The sequence below is a fragment of the Dama dama genome, chromosome 22 (genome assembly GCF_033118175.1).
Source record: "Dama dama isolate Ldn47 chromosome 22, ASM3311817v1, whole genome shotgun sequence".
In the NCBI taxonomy this organism is placed as follows: Eukaryota; Metazoa; Chordata; class Mammalia; order Artiodactyla; family Cervidae; genus Dama; species Dama dama.
Genome location: NC_083702.1, coordinates 59,432,100 through 59,450,015, shown reverse-complemented (window position 1 = coordinate 59,450,015; position 17,916 = coordinate 59,432,100). Strand labels below are relative to the sequence as shown.

Sequence of the window (17,916 nt, the reverse complement as noted above, 5' to 3'; positions counted from 1 at the left end):
AACATTTGAGTCAGTTCTAATGAGATGGGTGAATCTAGAACCTATTATACAGAGTGATATGAGTCAGAAAGAGAAAGAGAAATATCATATTTTAACACATATACATGGAATCTGGAAGAATGGTACTGAAGAACTTATTTACAGGGCAGCAATGGAGAAACAGACATAGAGAATAGACTTATGGACATGGAGGGAGGTGAGGAGAGGGTGAGATGTATGGAAAGAGTAACATGGAAACTTATATTACCCTATATAAAATGGATAGCCAACAGGAATTTGCTGTATGGCTCAGGAAACTCAAACAGGGGCTCTGTATCAACCTAGAGGAGTGGGATGGGGAGGGAGATGGGAGGGAGGTTCAAAAGGGAGGGGATATATGTGTACCTATGGCTGATTCATGTTGAGGTTTGACAGAAAATAACAAAATTCTGTGAAGCAATTAAACTTCAATAAAAAATTTTTAAAGTTTGCAAAAATGCAAAAAAAATTGTGAAAATTTTTATATATAAAGCTATTTTTAGTTTTTTCATGTTTACCATCTCCTGGATAATTCCAGACATGTATATGTGCTATAAGCTTAAAAATGATTTAGGAATGACAAATGCTCACACGAGGCAAAAAGCTCCTTCATGTGAGGTAATGACAAGGTCCCTAAACAATGCATGGCTAGCTTCATGAAACCGAGGGAGATGGATCCTTCTCTTGGCAAGGGAACCTATGTGATGTTTCCAAATTCAGCTTTTGAGTCATCTGAATCTATAGAAGCTTCATACTAATTCTCAGTCCCCAACATTTCCCAATCAACACACTAATATTCACATGAGACAGGAGGAAAAGAATTGAATTAAATCATTTATATAATTAAAGAGACTGTAGGACAAGGATTTATTATTGCTAATGTCATCTCCTTGGTTATGAGATGATTGAAATACTAAAGTTATTTATATTTTTTTCTTTTAGCTCTCAGATGCATTTGGAAGATGCTAGCACAGTGCACAGGCCTCCTATTCACTATGTAGACTTCTCCAATCCTGTTTTAGTATGCACTTAGAAGAACTGTACAAAAAAGATCTTCACCACCCAGATAATCACGATGGTGTGATCACTCACCTAGAGCCAGACATCCTGGAATGTGAAGTCAAGTGGGCCTTAGAAAGCATCATTATGGACAAAGCCAGTGGAGGTGATGGAATTCCAGTTGAGCTATTCCAAATCCTGAAAGATGATGCTGTGAAAGTGCTGCACTGAATATGCCAGCAAATTTGGAAAACTCAGCAGTGGCCACAGGACTGGAAAAGGGCAGTTTTCATTCCAGTCCCAAAGAAAGGCAATTCCAAAGAATGCTCAAACTACCACACAATTGCACTCATCTCACACGCTGGTAAAGTATGCTCAAAATTCTCCAAGCCAGGCTTCAGCAATACATGAACCGTGAACTTCCAGATGTTCAAGCTGGATTTAGAAAAGGCAGAGGAACCAGAGATCAAATTGCCAACATCCTCTGGATCATCAAAAAAGCAAGAGACTTCCAGGAAAACATCTATTTCTGCTTTATTGACTATACCAAAGACTCCGACTGTGTGGATCACAATAAACTGTGGAAAATTCTGAAAGAGATGGGAATAACAGACCTCCTGACCTGCCTCCTGAGAAACCTATATGCAGGTCAGGCAGCAACAGTTAGAACTGGACATGGACCAACAGTCTGGTTCCAAATAGGAAAAGGAGTGTGTCAAGGCTTTATATTGTCACCCTGCTTATTTAACTTATATGCAGAGGACATCATGAGAAATGCTGGACTGGAGAAAGCACAAGCTGGAATCAAGGTTGCCAGGAGAAATATCAGTAACCTCAGATATGCAGAGGACACCACCCTTAAGGCAGAAAGTGAGGAGGAACTAAAAAGCCTCTTGATGAAAGTGCAAGAGGAGAGTGAAAATGTTGGCTTAAAGCTTAACATTCAGAAAACTAAGATCATGGCATCTGGTCCCATCACTTCATGGCAAATAGATGGGGAAACAGTGGAAACAGTGGCTGACTTTATTTTTTTGGGCTCCAAAATCACTGCAGATGGTGATTGCAGCCATGAAATTAAAAGGCACTTTACTCCTTGGAAGGAAAGTTATGACCAACCTAGATAGCATATTAAAAAGCAGAGACATTACTTTGCCAACAAAGATCTGTCTGGTCAAGGCTATGGTTTTTCTAGTGGTCATGCATGGATGTGAGAGTTGGTCTATAAAGAAAGCTGGGCGCCGAAAAATTGATGCTTTTGAACTGTGGTGATGGAGAAGACTCTTGAGAGTCCCTTGGACTGCAAGAGATCCAACCAGTCCATCCTAAAGGAGATCAGTCCTGGGTGTTCATTGGAAGGACTGATGCTGAAGCTGAAGCTCCAATACTTTGGCCACCTCATGTGAAGAGTTGACTTATTGGAAAAGACCCTGATGTTGGGAGGGATTGGGGGCAGGAGGAGAAGGGGACAACAGAGGATGAGATGGCTGGATGGCATTACCAACTCGATGCACATGAGTTTGAGTAAACTCTGGGAATTTGTGATGGACAGGGAGACCTAGCTTGCTGCGGTTCATGGGGTCGCAAAGAGTCGGACACGACTGAGCGACTGAACTGAACTGAACTGAATTCTAAGTGACTTCTGCCTTGCTAGTGTATCATGTAGAGTATCAAGGTTTCATTGTCTAATGAAGTCATTATGAACTTCAGAACAAACACATTAACTAATTGGTTAGATCCTTATTGCTTTGAGAATCTGTTATTTGTATACACTGTCTATTTATCAAGGGCATGTTAGATTAAACGTTCTATTTTTGTAATATTTCCTATTTATTTCTATTACTCATGAATTATTAAATAGTTGTGGTTAATGGAAGTGGTTATTTTATAAAAGTCAACATTGAGGTCTTCTATGGGATACAAAGATGAACATAGTCATTCTCAAGAGAGATTCACCATAGAGGAGAATTAGGAGGCTACTGAGAATGCCAAGGATTGGTTCCAGAAATCCCTCATGGTCTATATCTTAGCAGAGCTTTGGCCTCGACTTTGCTTCATTCCCAGGAGATCAATGTATGACTTTCTTCATAGGTCAAAGCAACTGGATGTGAAAAATTTGAGCTATTAGTGCAGCCAGAGGGATACCAGATCCTAGTTTAAGTGTCTATGCTCGTTATACCCAATATTGTCATATTCTTTGCAGTTCTCTCTTTAAATATTGCTTCCTTAAACTTCTAGACCAACTTTATTGAAAAGGAGGATAGTATATTTCCACATCTTCTTAAGGTTTCTGACATTGTTTTTATTTCCTGAACTATCTCCCTTGAGTCACCATAAAGTAGAGAAAATTTAGTGAAATCTGATTAATATGACATTTGCTAGTGTCTGGCAGGGAAACAATGTTTTTGCATTTTATTACTCACAGCAGAAATGTGAATATCAGAAATGAGGAGAAGGGATCTGTCATGATTTTAGCCAAACAGACAGACAGAATGATATATCTAGCAGAGATGGGAATTAAGTGAATATGTTTGCATGCATAGGAGAGGTTTACCTACACATTTCTGGAATATCCTTTTGGGTCAGTTGCCTCATGCAAAAGATAAATGTGGGGCAGAACTTCAAGGGAATAAAACATTTTTTATAAAGCTTAATAGCTGAGAAATAAGGATGTTCAAATGGAAAATGCACTGGGCTACAATCTGGGTGACACAGCTGCTATGATCTGAGGCAAGTAGTTACTTTTCAGTTTGTGATTCAATACAAAAAGAAAAGTAGATAAACGCTGCATATCCTTTTAAACTCAAAACTAGTAATGTTTCTATATGTATATTCTTAGCAAATCACAGAAGATGCCAAACGTTAATGATTTCAATGGAATTATAGACAAATCTTTAAGTGAATATATTCCTACTAAATAATTCAGCTATTTATTTTATTTTATTATGAATATATATATATAAGTATAGAGTAGTCTCATGCTAATTACTTCATAAATATTAATATTAAAATAAAATTAATAATTTAATCATTAAGCATTTTAAAGTTTATTTGCTAAGAAAATCTTTAATTGATTTATATAATAAAAAGTAATGAGTTGTGCACAAAGAAAAATGGGTTGCTACTTTAGTCCTTTAAATTTCATTTTTGATCTTTTGAAGGAAGTAAGATCATCTTTCTGTTTTTTAAGTGGCGGTGTCTTCTAATAAATACATGATAGAAAAAAAGAAAAATGAATACTTTATAGGATTATTCCAACAAAATTGCAAGGGATTCCATTAAATGGACAAAATAAAGAGTATAAATTTCATTTATCATCTCAGTAGCATCATTTATTGTATGAAGATTTTCTAATTAGAATAAGAGAAGTATTATATAAAGCACGAATTACATATATGTTTTAATATATAATGAAAATAAGTTAAAAGAAAATGACATCAGCATGAATTAGAATGTTTTAGAATTGTGTTAATGATAATGACTTTGATCATAATAAATTGTATCTTTCATCTCTTCCCTTTTAATTCACTTTTCACCTAAATATATTTAAAAGACGAAGAGGGAGAGAAATGAACCACACCGTGATCACAGAGTTTGTCCTCCTAGGCCTTTCTGATGATCCTGACCTTCAGATCGTGATTTTCCTCTTTTTATTTATCACATATGTATTAAGTGTCGCTGGAAACCTGACTATCATCACCCTAACCTGGGTGGACTCCCATCTCCAGACGCCCATGTATTTCTTCCTCCGAAACTTCTCTTTTTTAGAAATTTCCTTTACTACCGTGTGCATCCCTAGGTTTCTGGGGGCAATTATCACCAGGGACAAGACTATTTCTTACAACAATTGTGCAGCCCAACTATTTTTCTCTATTTTCATGGGGGTGACTGAATTTTACATCCTAACCGCCGTGTCCTATGACCGCTATGTTGCCATCTGCAGGCCCCTGCATTACACAACCATCATGAGCAGGAGACTCTGCAGCCTGCTTGTGGTCTGCGCTTGGCTCAGTGGGTTTCTGACCATTTTCCCGCCCCTTATGCTTCTCCTCCAGCTGGATTACTGTGCTTCCAATGTCATTGATCACTTTTTGTGTGACTATTTCCCCCTTTTACAATTGTCTTGTTCAGATACACAGTTTCTAGAAGTAATGGGTTTTTACTTTGCTTTGGTTACCTTGCTATTCACTTTGGCCCTAGTGATTTTGTCTTATATGTACATTATCAGGAGTATTCTGAGAATCCCATCTGCCAGTCAGAGGGAAAAGGCCTTCTCCACTTGTTCCTCTCACACGATTGTCATCTCCATCTCCTATGGAAGCTGCATATTCATGTATGCTAATCCCTCGGCCAAAGAAAAGGCGTCATTGACAAAAGGAGTAGCTATTCTCAATGCCTCTGTGGCCCCCATGCTGAATCCTTTCATCTACACCTTGAGAAACCAGCAAGCGAAACAAGCCTTCAAAGACATGGTCTATAAAGCAACATTTTCTGCTAATAAATTATTTTTTGAGGGGTCAAAAACACTTTAAAGAACAATTAGGTTAAATTCTGAAATTCCTAAATATCTCTATAATTCTCCTTGCTGTTTATGTCCTCTTACCAGGCCACATGACTGCTAATATATACTTTCTCAGTCTATTTCTTCCATTTCTCCAGTCATTGTTTATAGACATTTAAAGTATAGTAAAAGTTTATTATCCTACAGCATATTCTAGAATAGAATTGTATTTCTTTAAGACACACTTTATTTTTTTAAGACATACTTTATAGCATGAAGTTAAAAATAGTTTTAATCCTGTAAATATCAGTCCCTAAAATGATCATATGATATCACATTGTACTTTAAATGCAAAGTTTCAAAATTAGTGTGTAATATCTGATGTATTTTCAAGGTGAACACTTATAATTTCTTAACATTAAAGAATCTTCCTCTTATATATTATAATACAGTAAATTCATTCCAAAAATATTGTATGTAGTAGTGCATTGCACTTTAAATATAGTTCTTTATACTTTGTGAAATTAAGTGCATATTTATCAAGAAATTATGTATTAATTATGGAACTTCCTTGTTCTGTATCATTTGAAAAAATGCTGATATTTAAAAATTCAAAATAAATCAAGTAAAACTAAAACACTTCCACTTTCTTGAACTCATTGATTGCACTTATGACAGTTATTCTAAATTTTTGTCAGATATTTACTTACCTCCAATTTTTTAGGGCTTATGTGTTGAGATTTATTTTGTCTGTTTGATTGTGTCACTTTTCTGTTTTGTTTTGTTTTTTTTTTTTAATGTTCCTTTTAACTCTGTGTTGCTATCTACACATTTGACAAAACAACCACCTTTACAGGGGAATCCATCACCATTCAGTCCACCTAGAGATTCTGAGTGGTCTTTTAAATCTTTTCTGAGGCTGTGTCTTTTCAGATTTGTGTATGAAGATTCCTAACTAGAAGATTTTATCTTTTTTGTTTTTTTTTGTTTTTGTTTTTGTTTTTTTGCATGGAGCCCATAGTCTCTTGCTCCCTCTATTTCTGTTTGCTGTAACTCAGCTCCTTGAAGTAAGAGCACATCACCCAGCCCTTTTTTGACTTCAGTGGCCCTTAGGCATTTATAGTATGTCAGGTCCCAAAGAGGCCCCAAGAAAAACTACACAGACACTAGTGCTTTCCCAGTCCTCAAAAAGTCCAGATGCCGGATACTGCTCCACACTATTCTTTTTCCCTTTGGGGGAGAGTCACTGAGATGCACTGGCCTCAGTCTGTTACAGGTGGGTCTTCTGGACATAAAATTTTCCAAAGAATCCTCTTATATTGTCATAAAACATGTATTAATTAAGTTATATCCTTCTAAATTATTTGAATCACAATTTATAGCCTAGTATATGATCAGAGTTTTGTAAACATTTCTCATACACCTATAGAAAACCACGGAGTATTGTCCCAAAGGAACATGTTTATCTGTGAAAGGTTGTTTCACAATCACAGTTTGTGTTATGAATGTTTATTTGAGATGAAGCCTTAAAAGATTCCATTTGTCACTGACTGTTCAAGTAACATTGGAATTTCTTGGTCATTTGGCCCATGCAGAAGGGCATAATGCTAAATTTCATATGGAAAAGCAAACATGATAATTAGGAAATCTTGAGAAATAAGAGTGATAGGAGAGGACTAACCATACAAATATTAAAATATAACATCAGGCTTCTATAACAAAAACATGTTCTCAGGTAAGAAAATAGAGATAAATGGAGAAAAAAAGTGACTGACACATTTCTGAGTATACCTAATTGCATAAACTTTTGAAATATTCTTACTGTTCACATAATCCAAAGATAAAATTAAGCAGGGAAAACAATAAAATTAAACACACACCACTGAGCATAATGTTAAAACACATTGCTAACCATGTAGGGAGAAGAGCAAAAAACTGATAAAAGTAATTTTTCAATTTTATTTTTCAAATTCAAAGATAAGTTTTTCAATTATTTTGACAACTGACCATCAGTAGGATGGGAACTGCAGAGAAAAATTGAACTTTATTTAGTACATTAGTTTTTATAATTGTGTAACAATTCAGAAACTAGTTTATGTGTGTTTTAAACTGAATAACTGATAGGCTAACAGATTTACACTGGAGCCTGGTTTCTCATGGCAGAGAAAGATACAATGCTGTATAAGAGAAGTTGAAAAATTCTGTTATTGGATTAGAATAAAATTGTCAATGTGATGCTATTATTTTTTATGCATTTCCTTTCTCCATATTGTGAAAGTTCCAAGGAGTAATGATAGCTCAATAGCAAAACCACACAAAGCATTTAGATGCATGGTTCAAAGCATCATTTCTCACTAAAAATAGTTTCTGAGAACTGGAGAAATGGTTGATTATAGGACTAAATATCTGAAGGATACGATGAGCCTAGAGTATCTTATTGTTCCAGAAAGTGTAGCAACATGTCAACAAAGGACACACTTAGAAGAAGTACTCTATATCGGGACATTTGAGCACTGAAATAAATAATTATATAAATAGATAATAACGCATTAAGTAGAAAACACTTCAAAATAAATTAATGAAGAGTGTTGTTCTTTATGGTAAAATCACAACTAATAAATGTAAAAGAACTGATAGATTTAGAAAAATAAAGGTTGTGTTAATATTAACGATACTTTATTATATGTTTCCACTATCTAGATTAGAGAACAAATAATACTGAATTATTATAATAGATAAGAGTTTGTTAAGGAATATGATATTTATACAATCTCAAAATATTCCTGCATTGCACAAAATATCACTGCCTAGTCATTGTTAATTACAGAGGGGAAAGTACCTTTACAGTGGAGAACTTCATAGTAGAGAAACTAGCTAACCAGTAAGAAATACTAACGTCATTGATAATATAAAGCTGACATCAAATATCTCTTAACATGATATATTGAGATGTTTCAGTCCTACTGACTATTTGCCTATCCATGTACAACTGATACAGTCTTAGTTATGGTGGCTTTATCTGGTAGAATAATTATTCTGGTTTCCTCGTCTTCTTTATAGGATTGCCTCAGCAGTATTGTCTTTCAGTTTTTATTGAATTTGTGGGCCATCAAGAAAGGTACACATAAAATGCATGTGTAACACACCTAATCATGAAAAAAAAAATTGTGCACACATGTAACCAACAGGAACAGTGAAAATTGATTCTTATCCGACACCCAGAAACTCTAATCATACTGCCTGTAGTCATTTGGAATATTTTATTTGAAAGCCTTATTACTTGGGATTGATACTGGTTTTTAACTAAACACTTCTGTGGTCAGAATGTTTTCAATTCTTTGACTTTTTTTTTACTGAAGGATAATTGCTTTACAATGTTGCGGTGGTTTCTGTCATACAGCAATGTCAATCAGTCAGAATTATATATATATATGCATATATCTCCTTCTTTTGAGCCTCTTTTCCCTGCTCTATTCCACCCCTTTAGGTTGTCACAGAGCCAGGCTGGGCTCCCTGTGTTATATAGCAACTTCCTGCTAGTTATCTATTTTACATATATATATATATATATATATATATATATATATATATATATGCTACTTTCTCAATTTCTCCTAGCCTCTACTTCCCTTGCTGTGTCCACAACTCCATTCTCTATGTCTTCATCTCCATTTCTTCTCTGTAAATAGATTAATCAGTACTGTTTTTCTAGATTTCATATGTATGCATTAATATAGGACGTTTGGTTTTCTCTGACTTACTTCACTCTGTATTATAGACTCTAGATTCATCCACCTCACAACAACTGAATGAATCTTGTTCCTTTTTATGAGTGTTTTGTTTGTTATGAACTGGTTTATAACCCAGCATACGGTTGTGCATGTGTGCTCAGTTGTGGCTGACTCTTTGTGACCCTGTGGACTACAGCCTGACAGGCTCCTCTGTCCATGTGCTTGGTCACTTCAGTCGTGTCCTACTCTTTTTGACTCCATGGACTGTAGCCCACCACGGGGATTCTCCAGGCAAGAATACTGGAGTGTGTTGTCATGCTCTCCTCCAGTGTCCCCTGTCCACGGGATTGTCCAAACAAGAATTCCAGGGATGGATTGCCACTTTCTCCTCCAGGAGATCTTCCAGACCTAGGGATCAAATAGGAGGCTCCTGTGCCTCCTGCATTGGCAGGCAGATTCTTTTACCATTAAGACACTTGGGAAGCCCAGCATATCGTTATTTTGGTAAATATTACCTGTGTATTGAAAACAATGTAGGGAAGAGTGAGATCAACAAGATGGCAGGATAGGAGGCTCCGAATCTCTTATCCCAACAGAATCTCCAATTGAATAAACATCCATAGGAGAAAATGCCTTCTGGAGAGCTCCAGAATCCAGGACAGAATATATAGCCCTTTGGCGGACCATGGAAATGAGGAAAGAAACATTAACAATGGTAGAAAGAAGAGTTTCACTTTTTTTGGAAACCTGTTTTTAACTCCCTTTAGAAAATGCCAAGGGGAATGATTGCTAGATTATAGAGAGAGTATGGCCAACTTTGGAAGAAACTGCCAAATTGCCTTCCAAAGTGGCTGTTCCATTTTACTGCTCCATCATTAATGAATGGGGTTTCCTGTTGCTCCACGCTCCCATCAGCATTTGATGCTGTTAGTATTCCAGGCTGGGCCATCCCAGTAGATGTGCAGTAGGTCTCATTGTTTCATTTTACCTTTCCCTGATGACATGATATGAAGAACTTTTCATATGCTTATTTGTCATCTGTGTATCTTCTTTGGGGTAAGGTCTGTCAAGGTCTAGTATCTAATTGTTAGTTAGGTTATTTGTTTTCTTATTGTTTAATTTTAAAAATTCTTTGCATATTTTGGATAGCAGTTGTTTATCAGATTTCTTTCACAAATATTTCTCTCAGTCCGTGGTTTGCCTTGTACTATTCTTAGCATTGTCTTTCAAACAACCTGAGTTTTAAATTTTAATGAAGTTCATCTTATCAATTATTTATTTCATGGATTATGCCTTTGTTGTTTCTATGTCACCAATATTTCCAAAGTCATGTAGGTTTATCTTGTGTGAGTGGCTTAGTTTCAGTTAACTTCAGTTCAATTGCTCTGTCGTGTCTGACTCTTTGCTACCTTATGGACTGCAGGACCCTGGGCTTCCCTGTCCATCACCAACTCCCAGAGCTTGTTCAAATTCACGTCCATTGAGTCAGTGATGCCATCCAGTCATCTCATCCTCTACCATCCCCTTCTCCTCCTGCCTTCAATCTCTCTCAGCATCAGGGTCTTTTCTAATTATTCAGTTCTTCACATCAGGTGGCCAAAGTATTGGAGCTTCAGCTTCATCATCAGTCCTTCCAATGAATATTCAGGACTGATTTCCTTTAGGATTGACTGATTTGATCTCCTTGTGGCCTAAGGGACTCTCAAGAATCTTCTCCAACACCACAGTTCGAAAGCACCAATTCTTCGGCACTCAGCTTTCTTTATGGTCCAGCTCTCACATCCATACATGACTACTGGAAAAACCATAGCCTTGACTAGATGGACCTTTGTTGGCAAAGTAATGTCTCTGCTTTTTAATATGCTGTCTAGTTTGGTCATAGCTTTTCTTTCAAGGAGCAAATGTCTTTTAATTTCATGGCTGCAGTCACCATCTGCAGTGATTTTGGAACCCAAGAAAATAAAGTCTCTCACTGTTTCCATTGTTTCCCTGTCTATTTACCATGAAGTGATGGGACTGGATGCCAAGATCTTCATCTTTTGACTTTTAAGCCAGCTTTTTCACTCTCCTCTTTCACTTTCATCAAGGGGTTCTTTAGTTCCCCTTTGTTATCTTCCATAAGAGTGGTGTCATCTGCATATCTAAGTTTTATGATATTTCTCCTGGAAATCTTGATTCCAGTTTGTGTGAGTGGCTTACCTTGCATTTAATTTCTTCTTTTTCTAGTTTCCTGAGGCACAACTTAGATTTTTAATTTTAGATCTTTCTTCTTTTCTAATATTTTTCTCAATGCCATTAATTTCTCTTTAAACATTGTTTTTTGTATACTACAAATGTTGATGTAGTCTGTTTATTTACTTATCTCAAAATATTTTAAAATTTATTCTGACATTTCTTCTTTGCTCTGTATGTTATTAGAAGCATGTCATTTAATCTCCATTAAATGGAGATTTGGGGGCTTTCTAGTTATCTTTTTGTAATTTATTTGTAGTTTAATTCAATTATGGCCTTAGGGTAGACATTATATTATTTCTAATTTTTAAATTTGTTTAGTGTGTTTGATGGTCCAAAATGTCTTGATGCTGTATGAAGCTTGAGAAGAACGTAGATTTTTCAGTTATTGGATGAAGTATCAGTATTCTCACCTGGAGAATCCCATGGATAGAGGAGCCTGGTGGGCTACAATCCATGGGGTTTCAAAGAGTACTTTATAGGTGTTAGTTTTAACCAGATGGTTGATGACCTTGCTGAGTTCCTTCTTGTCCTTATTGATGTTCTACCTGCTGGATATGTTTCTTTCTGATGGATGGGTATTGATGTCCATCAATAGGGATGGATGTGCATCATTCTATTAATTTATGCATGACATAGTTTATCTGTTGCTAGGAATTAGAAATAGTCATTAGGAATTTTTAGGTCTTCTTGGAGAATTGCCCTTTTTCAAAGTCATTTTATGGAGACCTTTTATTACATGAGAAAAAAAAAAGTGTAACATTTTTACATGAGATACGTTCTCAGTATTTCAGCAAACAAGAAGTGAAAAAGCCTATTCTTCAGAGAAATCCTGACTTAGAAAATTCAGGAAATCTTTTCCAAAATTTTGCATGTGTAGATATTTTCACATAGAAAGTATGCACAAATTTCCATTTACTTCTGGCCTATTTCTCATGCTCTTCTAGCACTTTGGACATTGTCTTCTAAGATTTCTGTTTCAATAGTGGTACAAATGTCGATAACATATTTATAATCCTTGGAGCATTTTCTTCTTGGCCCTTGTTGGCACATTTGATTCACTGGAGTATTTCCCACAAGCCTTGCCCATGTGTGGTGGATTAAACAATGTGGCTCATGCAGGTTAAAATCCACATAAAAATCCTGTCCAGAAAGGACCACAGTAACTCCATATCTTGATTCTCTTCAATCTTTTTGCTCCCATGGCTACAATGGAAGATGTTTCAAAAATACTATCTATAGAAATAAGATAACTCTGAATGTGTTGAGAGAGAATGACTCTTAGAAGTACTGGATTGCTTAACCTAAAACAAATGGCTGCTAGTAAATTTTTAATAATTGAAACTGGCTCATATGATGCATTTGTATGACAAGAAGAGGATAGTTTGCAAAGTTAAAAGCATATAAAGCATTCTTTTTCTTAGTGTTGATTTTGTCATTCTTGGCTTAACCTATCACCCAGTTGAGTGGAATATTTTGGGGTTGCATTTCTTCCAGTGTATGTCAAGGATTATGAAAAATGAACATGTTTACATTCCCTGTTTGTTTTACTAATTTAGTTCTTTATTAGTTTTCAGAAAACTACTTTCTGAGTTTGGTCCTCCTCATTGAGTATAGGTTTGATAAGTAGCACATGCTTCAGTTTCAGCAAAAAGAGCTTAGAGTTCCAATTTGTGCATTAACTAGTAGCATTATCTTCATTATGTTACTTAAAGTTTCATGGTCAGCTTCTTCAAAAGTAACATAATTGTAACGAGTCAATGAGATATATGCATAAAGTCTTAGCATTGTCTCTCAAATAAGTTTCCTTGAAATGAATATTATTGTCTCCTAGTGGTACCCTCTTCCTCAAATATGATAATCAATTTTACTTTTAGGAAATAATAAAAAGCGATGTTTTCTATGTGGAGTACATGCGTTAAAAGCTTTGTATAGTTGAATTTTACTTATAACATAAATTAGCCCTCACAATTATCCCCTGAAATATTATCCCCATCTTCCCAGTGGAGAAACAAACAAAGAAATCTAAAACTCAGAGAGAGTTGTATTTTTCATGTATTTCTCTTGGAATGCAAACCCCAAATAATCTCATATGTTATATATAACTTCTTTTATTTTTTAAGTTAATATTATCTTCAAATATAGATACTAGTTAACAAAATGAGTCAATCAGGGAAGAATTAGAGCATGTATCTCTATGAAAACCTATAGATTTTAAAAGTAATTTAGAAGATTACAATTTTCCTTCATTATTCCTATTTGTACTGATTGGTGCTTTGATCTTATTGACTTGACCTGACTCCCTTTTTCCATTAAGAAAAAAATAAGGTCATTTTCTTTTTTTCTAGAGGACTCAGAGAAACAGAATTCTGAACTAATTGTAGGACTATTTGAAGGCAGTTTTAAAGCAATGATCTTAAAATAATCTAAATTAGTTCTTCTTATGGGTTTTTTGTTTTTACTGAAGTCATGATGAAGTTCCTACATGATACTAAATGTCAGCAAACACAGTCAAGAGTGAAGTGGATTATTCCAGAAAAAGTTCAGGCTGTTTTAAGCTCAAAATTTACCCAAGATATCAAATTACCACCAATATTCTCTTCTCTTCTATGACAAAATAACCTAGCATATAAACCTACCACAGAAAATGATAGTCAAGAAAGAGGGCAAGATATAGAATTGGAACACTCTTTAGCAATGCTGAGGGTGCAAATTGCCTTGAGGATATATGTTTATAGAAATTGATTTTCACGTTCAGTGAGCTACAAGACTGATTTGACAATGAGATATCCAAGACATTAACATTCATTTAAAAAAACAGCAAAAGGATTGAAAGGAATATGAAGCTTGTTATCCTAAATTCCATGGGTCTGGGGGAAAACTCTCTTTACTGAGAGAACTCTTAGTTTCCTTTTAAAATGAAGGCATGTTATCATTACTGTTATATAGGAAGACAAAAATAAGGGTGTTTCCTTGCTACTTCTTGCATTACTCCAAAGTACTAGCAAAATAGACTTTCTATTAAGGAATATCAATGTAGATAAAAGGAAAAACCTAAAAGTATAACATGGAGTAGAAAGCTACAAACACACAGACACACACACACACACACACGTAACGTGGCAGACAGAGAGAGAAAAGGAAGTGGAGAGAGAGAGAGAACAATAGCATCATTTAGATGGGAGACATTTTGAAGAAAAAAGCGTTCTTTGGAAGATGATGTTTTATGTTTTATTTTAGTTTTTTTATACTATTTGGTCTTCTTAGCCCATGACACAGATCCAGTCTTTAAACATGCACTCTGCCTCCTCTGTACTCTGGACTCTCTACAGTGGTCCTCAAACATTTTGGCATTAAGGGCAGTTTACGTGGGAGAAAATTATTCCATTGACCGAGGGTAAGGGTGTGGTTTCAGGATGATTCAAGTGCATGACATTTATTGTGTACTTCATCTCTATTATTATTACATCAACTCTACCTCAGATCACCAGACATTAGCGCTCAGAGATTGGGGACCACTGCTTTAATATCTGAGGAGGTCATGACAATGAGTCCATTAGATGTGGCTTCAGATGAGGAACAGGAGCTTGGGAAGGTAAATGTGAGTCAGAGTGAGATCATAGAAATCATTTACATTGTTGAAGATTTAAGTCCGATGACTTTCATTTGAGAGACAGATTCAGCTGAGTGATCTTCTTCCTGGAATTTTTGAATTTTCTATATATTAAAAAGCAAATACAATACAAAATTAGGTGAATGATTAAGAAATAATATACTTTTACCAGGTTTGAAGAAAAGACAAGATTCTCAATGGGAAAGAAACCTTTTAGGGAAGGATTTTAAAAAAGTCAACAGGCAGCACTTCTATTCCAGTTTCAAAAACTTAGAAAAGCCTAGATTAAAATTCCTGTTCTTCTCATTTAGGGGATGTGATTTGGATAAAAAATTTTAAAGTATTTTTAGCCTGGCTCCAATAAGTAAAATGGAGATTTTAAAAGAAGCATTCTATGGAAAACACACACAGTGGCATATAGTAAGAAATTCTTTTAAAGAAAGTTATCTATTTTATTGTTGTTTCAAAGATCTCCCAAGCTAGATCAGTATGGCATAACACTCTCAGAAATGAATTCCAGTGAGGTCCATGAATAATTCTCTTTTCTTTCAGCTCTTCTGTTTCTGTTTTCTCCTGAATGTTACTCAGAAGAAGAAAAAAATGAGAAACTACATGGAAATAAGAAAGTTTATCCTTCTGGGACAGTCAGATGACCCACAAGTTCAGGTTGTGATCTTTGTCTTTCTGCTCATCACCTACATGCTCAGCATCACTGGGAACCTGACCTTTGTCACCCTGACCCTGCTGGATGTCTACCTCCAAATCCCCATGTATTTCTTCCTCAGAATTTCTCCATCTTAGAAGTATCATTCATAACTGTTACTATACCCAGGATTCTGGCCACCATTATTATAGAAGATAAAACCATTTCTTTTAATGATTGTATTATTAAATACAATTTAATTGTATTTTATTTTTTTCAGTTATTTTTCTTTTTTCATTCTCTTGGCAGTCACTGAGTTTTACCTTCTGGATACCATGTCCTATGACCACTACATTGCCATCTGCAAATCGCTGCATTACATGACCATCATGAATGACAGAGTCTGCACACCGCTTGTCTTGGCTTCTTCGCTGGCTTCATTCTTTATCACATTTCCATTACTCATGTTCTCCCTACAGCTTGATTATTGCAAGTCCAATGTTATTGAACATTATACTTGTAATTTTTCCCCCATTTTACAATTTTCTTGTTCAGACACCAAATTCCTGGAGATAATGGTGTTTTCTTGTGCTGTGTTTACTCTGATATTCACTGTGGCATTAATAATGTTGTCCTACACATATATCACCAGAACAATTTTGAGGATCCCTTCCACCACTCAGAGGACAAAGGCCTTTTCCACGTGTTCCTCCCACATGATTGTCATTTCCATCTTTTATGGCAGCTGCATTTTCATGTACATGAATCCATCAGCAAAGGACAGGGTCTCTTTGAGCAAGGGAGTAGCTGTGCTAAATACCTCTGTAGCCCCCGTGCTAAACCCATTTATCTATACCTTAAGGAATTAACAAGTCAAGAAAGCTTTCATGGATATGGCAAGGGAGAATGTAATTTTCTCAAGGAAATGAAAATGTAAAAGTCCTATTTATTAGAGGCATAAATTAGAGGCATGTGACCTGTGAAGTCATTCAGTCATGTCTGACTCTTTGCGACCCCATGGACTGTAGCCGACCAGGCTCCTCAGTCCGTGGAATTTTCCAGGCAAGAGTACTGGAGTGGGTTGCCATCTCCTTCTCCAGGGGATCTTCCCGACCCAGGGATCGAACCCGGGTCTCTGGCACTACAGGCAGACGCTTTATCATCTGAGCCACCAGGAAAGCCCTAGAAGCATAATGAAATGCAATTAAATAAAACTCAGAGCTTTTCAACAATCTATTAATATTCATATTGTCTCCATGGAGTTGTTTTTCATTACTCATACTTTCATTGACAGCAGCTTTGCAAGCATACTGTGTACATTTTCTTTTTTTTTCTATTCATATTCCCATCCTTCTCTCATGCACTTCCCTACTTTTGGGCTCAGCTTTTCATTCTGTGCTTCCCAGTTGGCAGCAGGGTAAAGAATCCACCTGCCAATGCAGGAGACACAAGAGTCACAGGTTCAGTTCTTGGGTGGGGAAGATCCTCTGGAGTAGGAAGTGGCAGCACACTTCAGTATTCTTGCCTGGAAAATTCTATGGACAGAGGACCCTGATGGGCTATAGATCATGCTGTTGCAAAGACTGGGCATGATTGTGCAGCTGCACGTGTGTGTTCCTCTCTGTAACTATGAAACTGCCATTTCCTTCTTTGAAACTTTTAAAATCCCATTTCTTCCACAATATTTCTTGGGAAATTAAATTCAGACAGAAAGAAGCAGAGTAAGAATGCGCGAGAGAGACCTGTGTTTTATGATTTCTTTCTTTTTAGAAATTCAGGAAATAACAAATCATGCTAAACACTATTTTTAATTTACTATACAAGACCATGAACATAATCTGACCATCTTATTAGAGTATTACATATATTATTTTCTCCATACTATGGCCTACTTAGTAATTGTGTAAAAAACAGCGCAACTAAAAAAGTAATGGAATTATAATTTCTTGAGAAATCAAAAAACTTTTCTCATAATCCATCTTAAAATCTTCTCTGCCATATAATTTATCAATCTGAGAACAATTATGAATATATACTTTCAAGAAAACTGTGAAATTGTCCCTCTTTTGGGGAACTCTTTAATTAACACATATAACAATTTCTAATAAACTGTGAAGAATTAGATACTATTGGAAACTATATATGACTACATTTGCTATAGTCAGTTGTGTATTTAAATTAA

General features: G+C 35.8%; 1 protein-coding gene and 1 pseudogene across 1 annotated transcript; both read left to right on the top strand.

Annotated features, from left to right (window-relative positions):
- Positions 1-4,583: 4,583 nt before the first annotated feature.
- Positions 4,584-5,546, top strand: LOC133043159 (olfactory receptor 6C3-like). The gene has a single exon (XM_061124002.1). The coding sequence runs from the start codon at positions 4,584-4,586 to the stop codon at positions 5,544-5,546; it is 963 nt and encodes a 320-aa protein (XP_060979985.1).
- A 10,145-nt stretch (positions 5,547-15,691) lies between these two features.
- Positions 15,692-16,663, top strand: LOC133043158 (olfactory receptor 6C1-like; annotated as a pseudogene).
- The last annotated feature ends 1,253 nt before the right edge of the window (positions 16,664-17,916 follow it).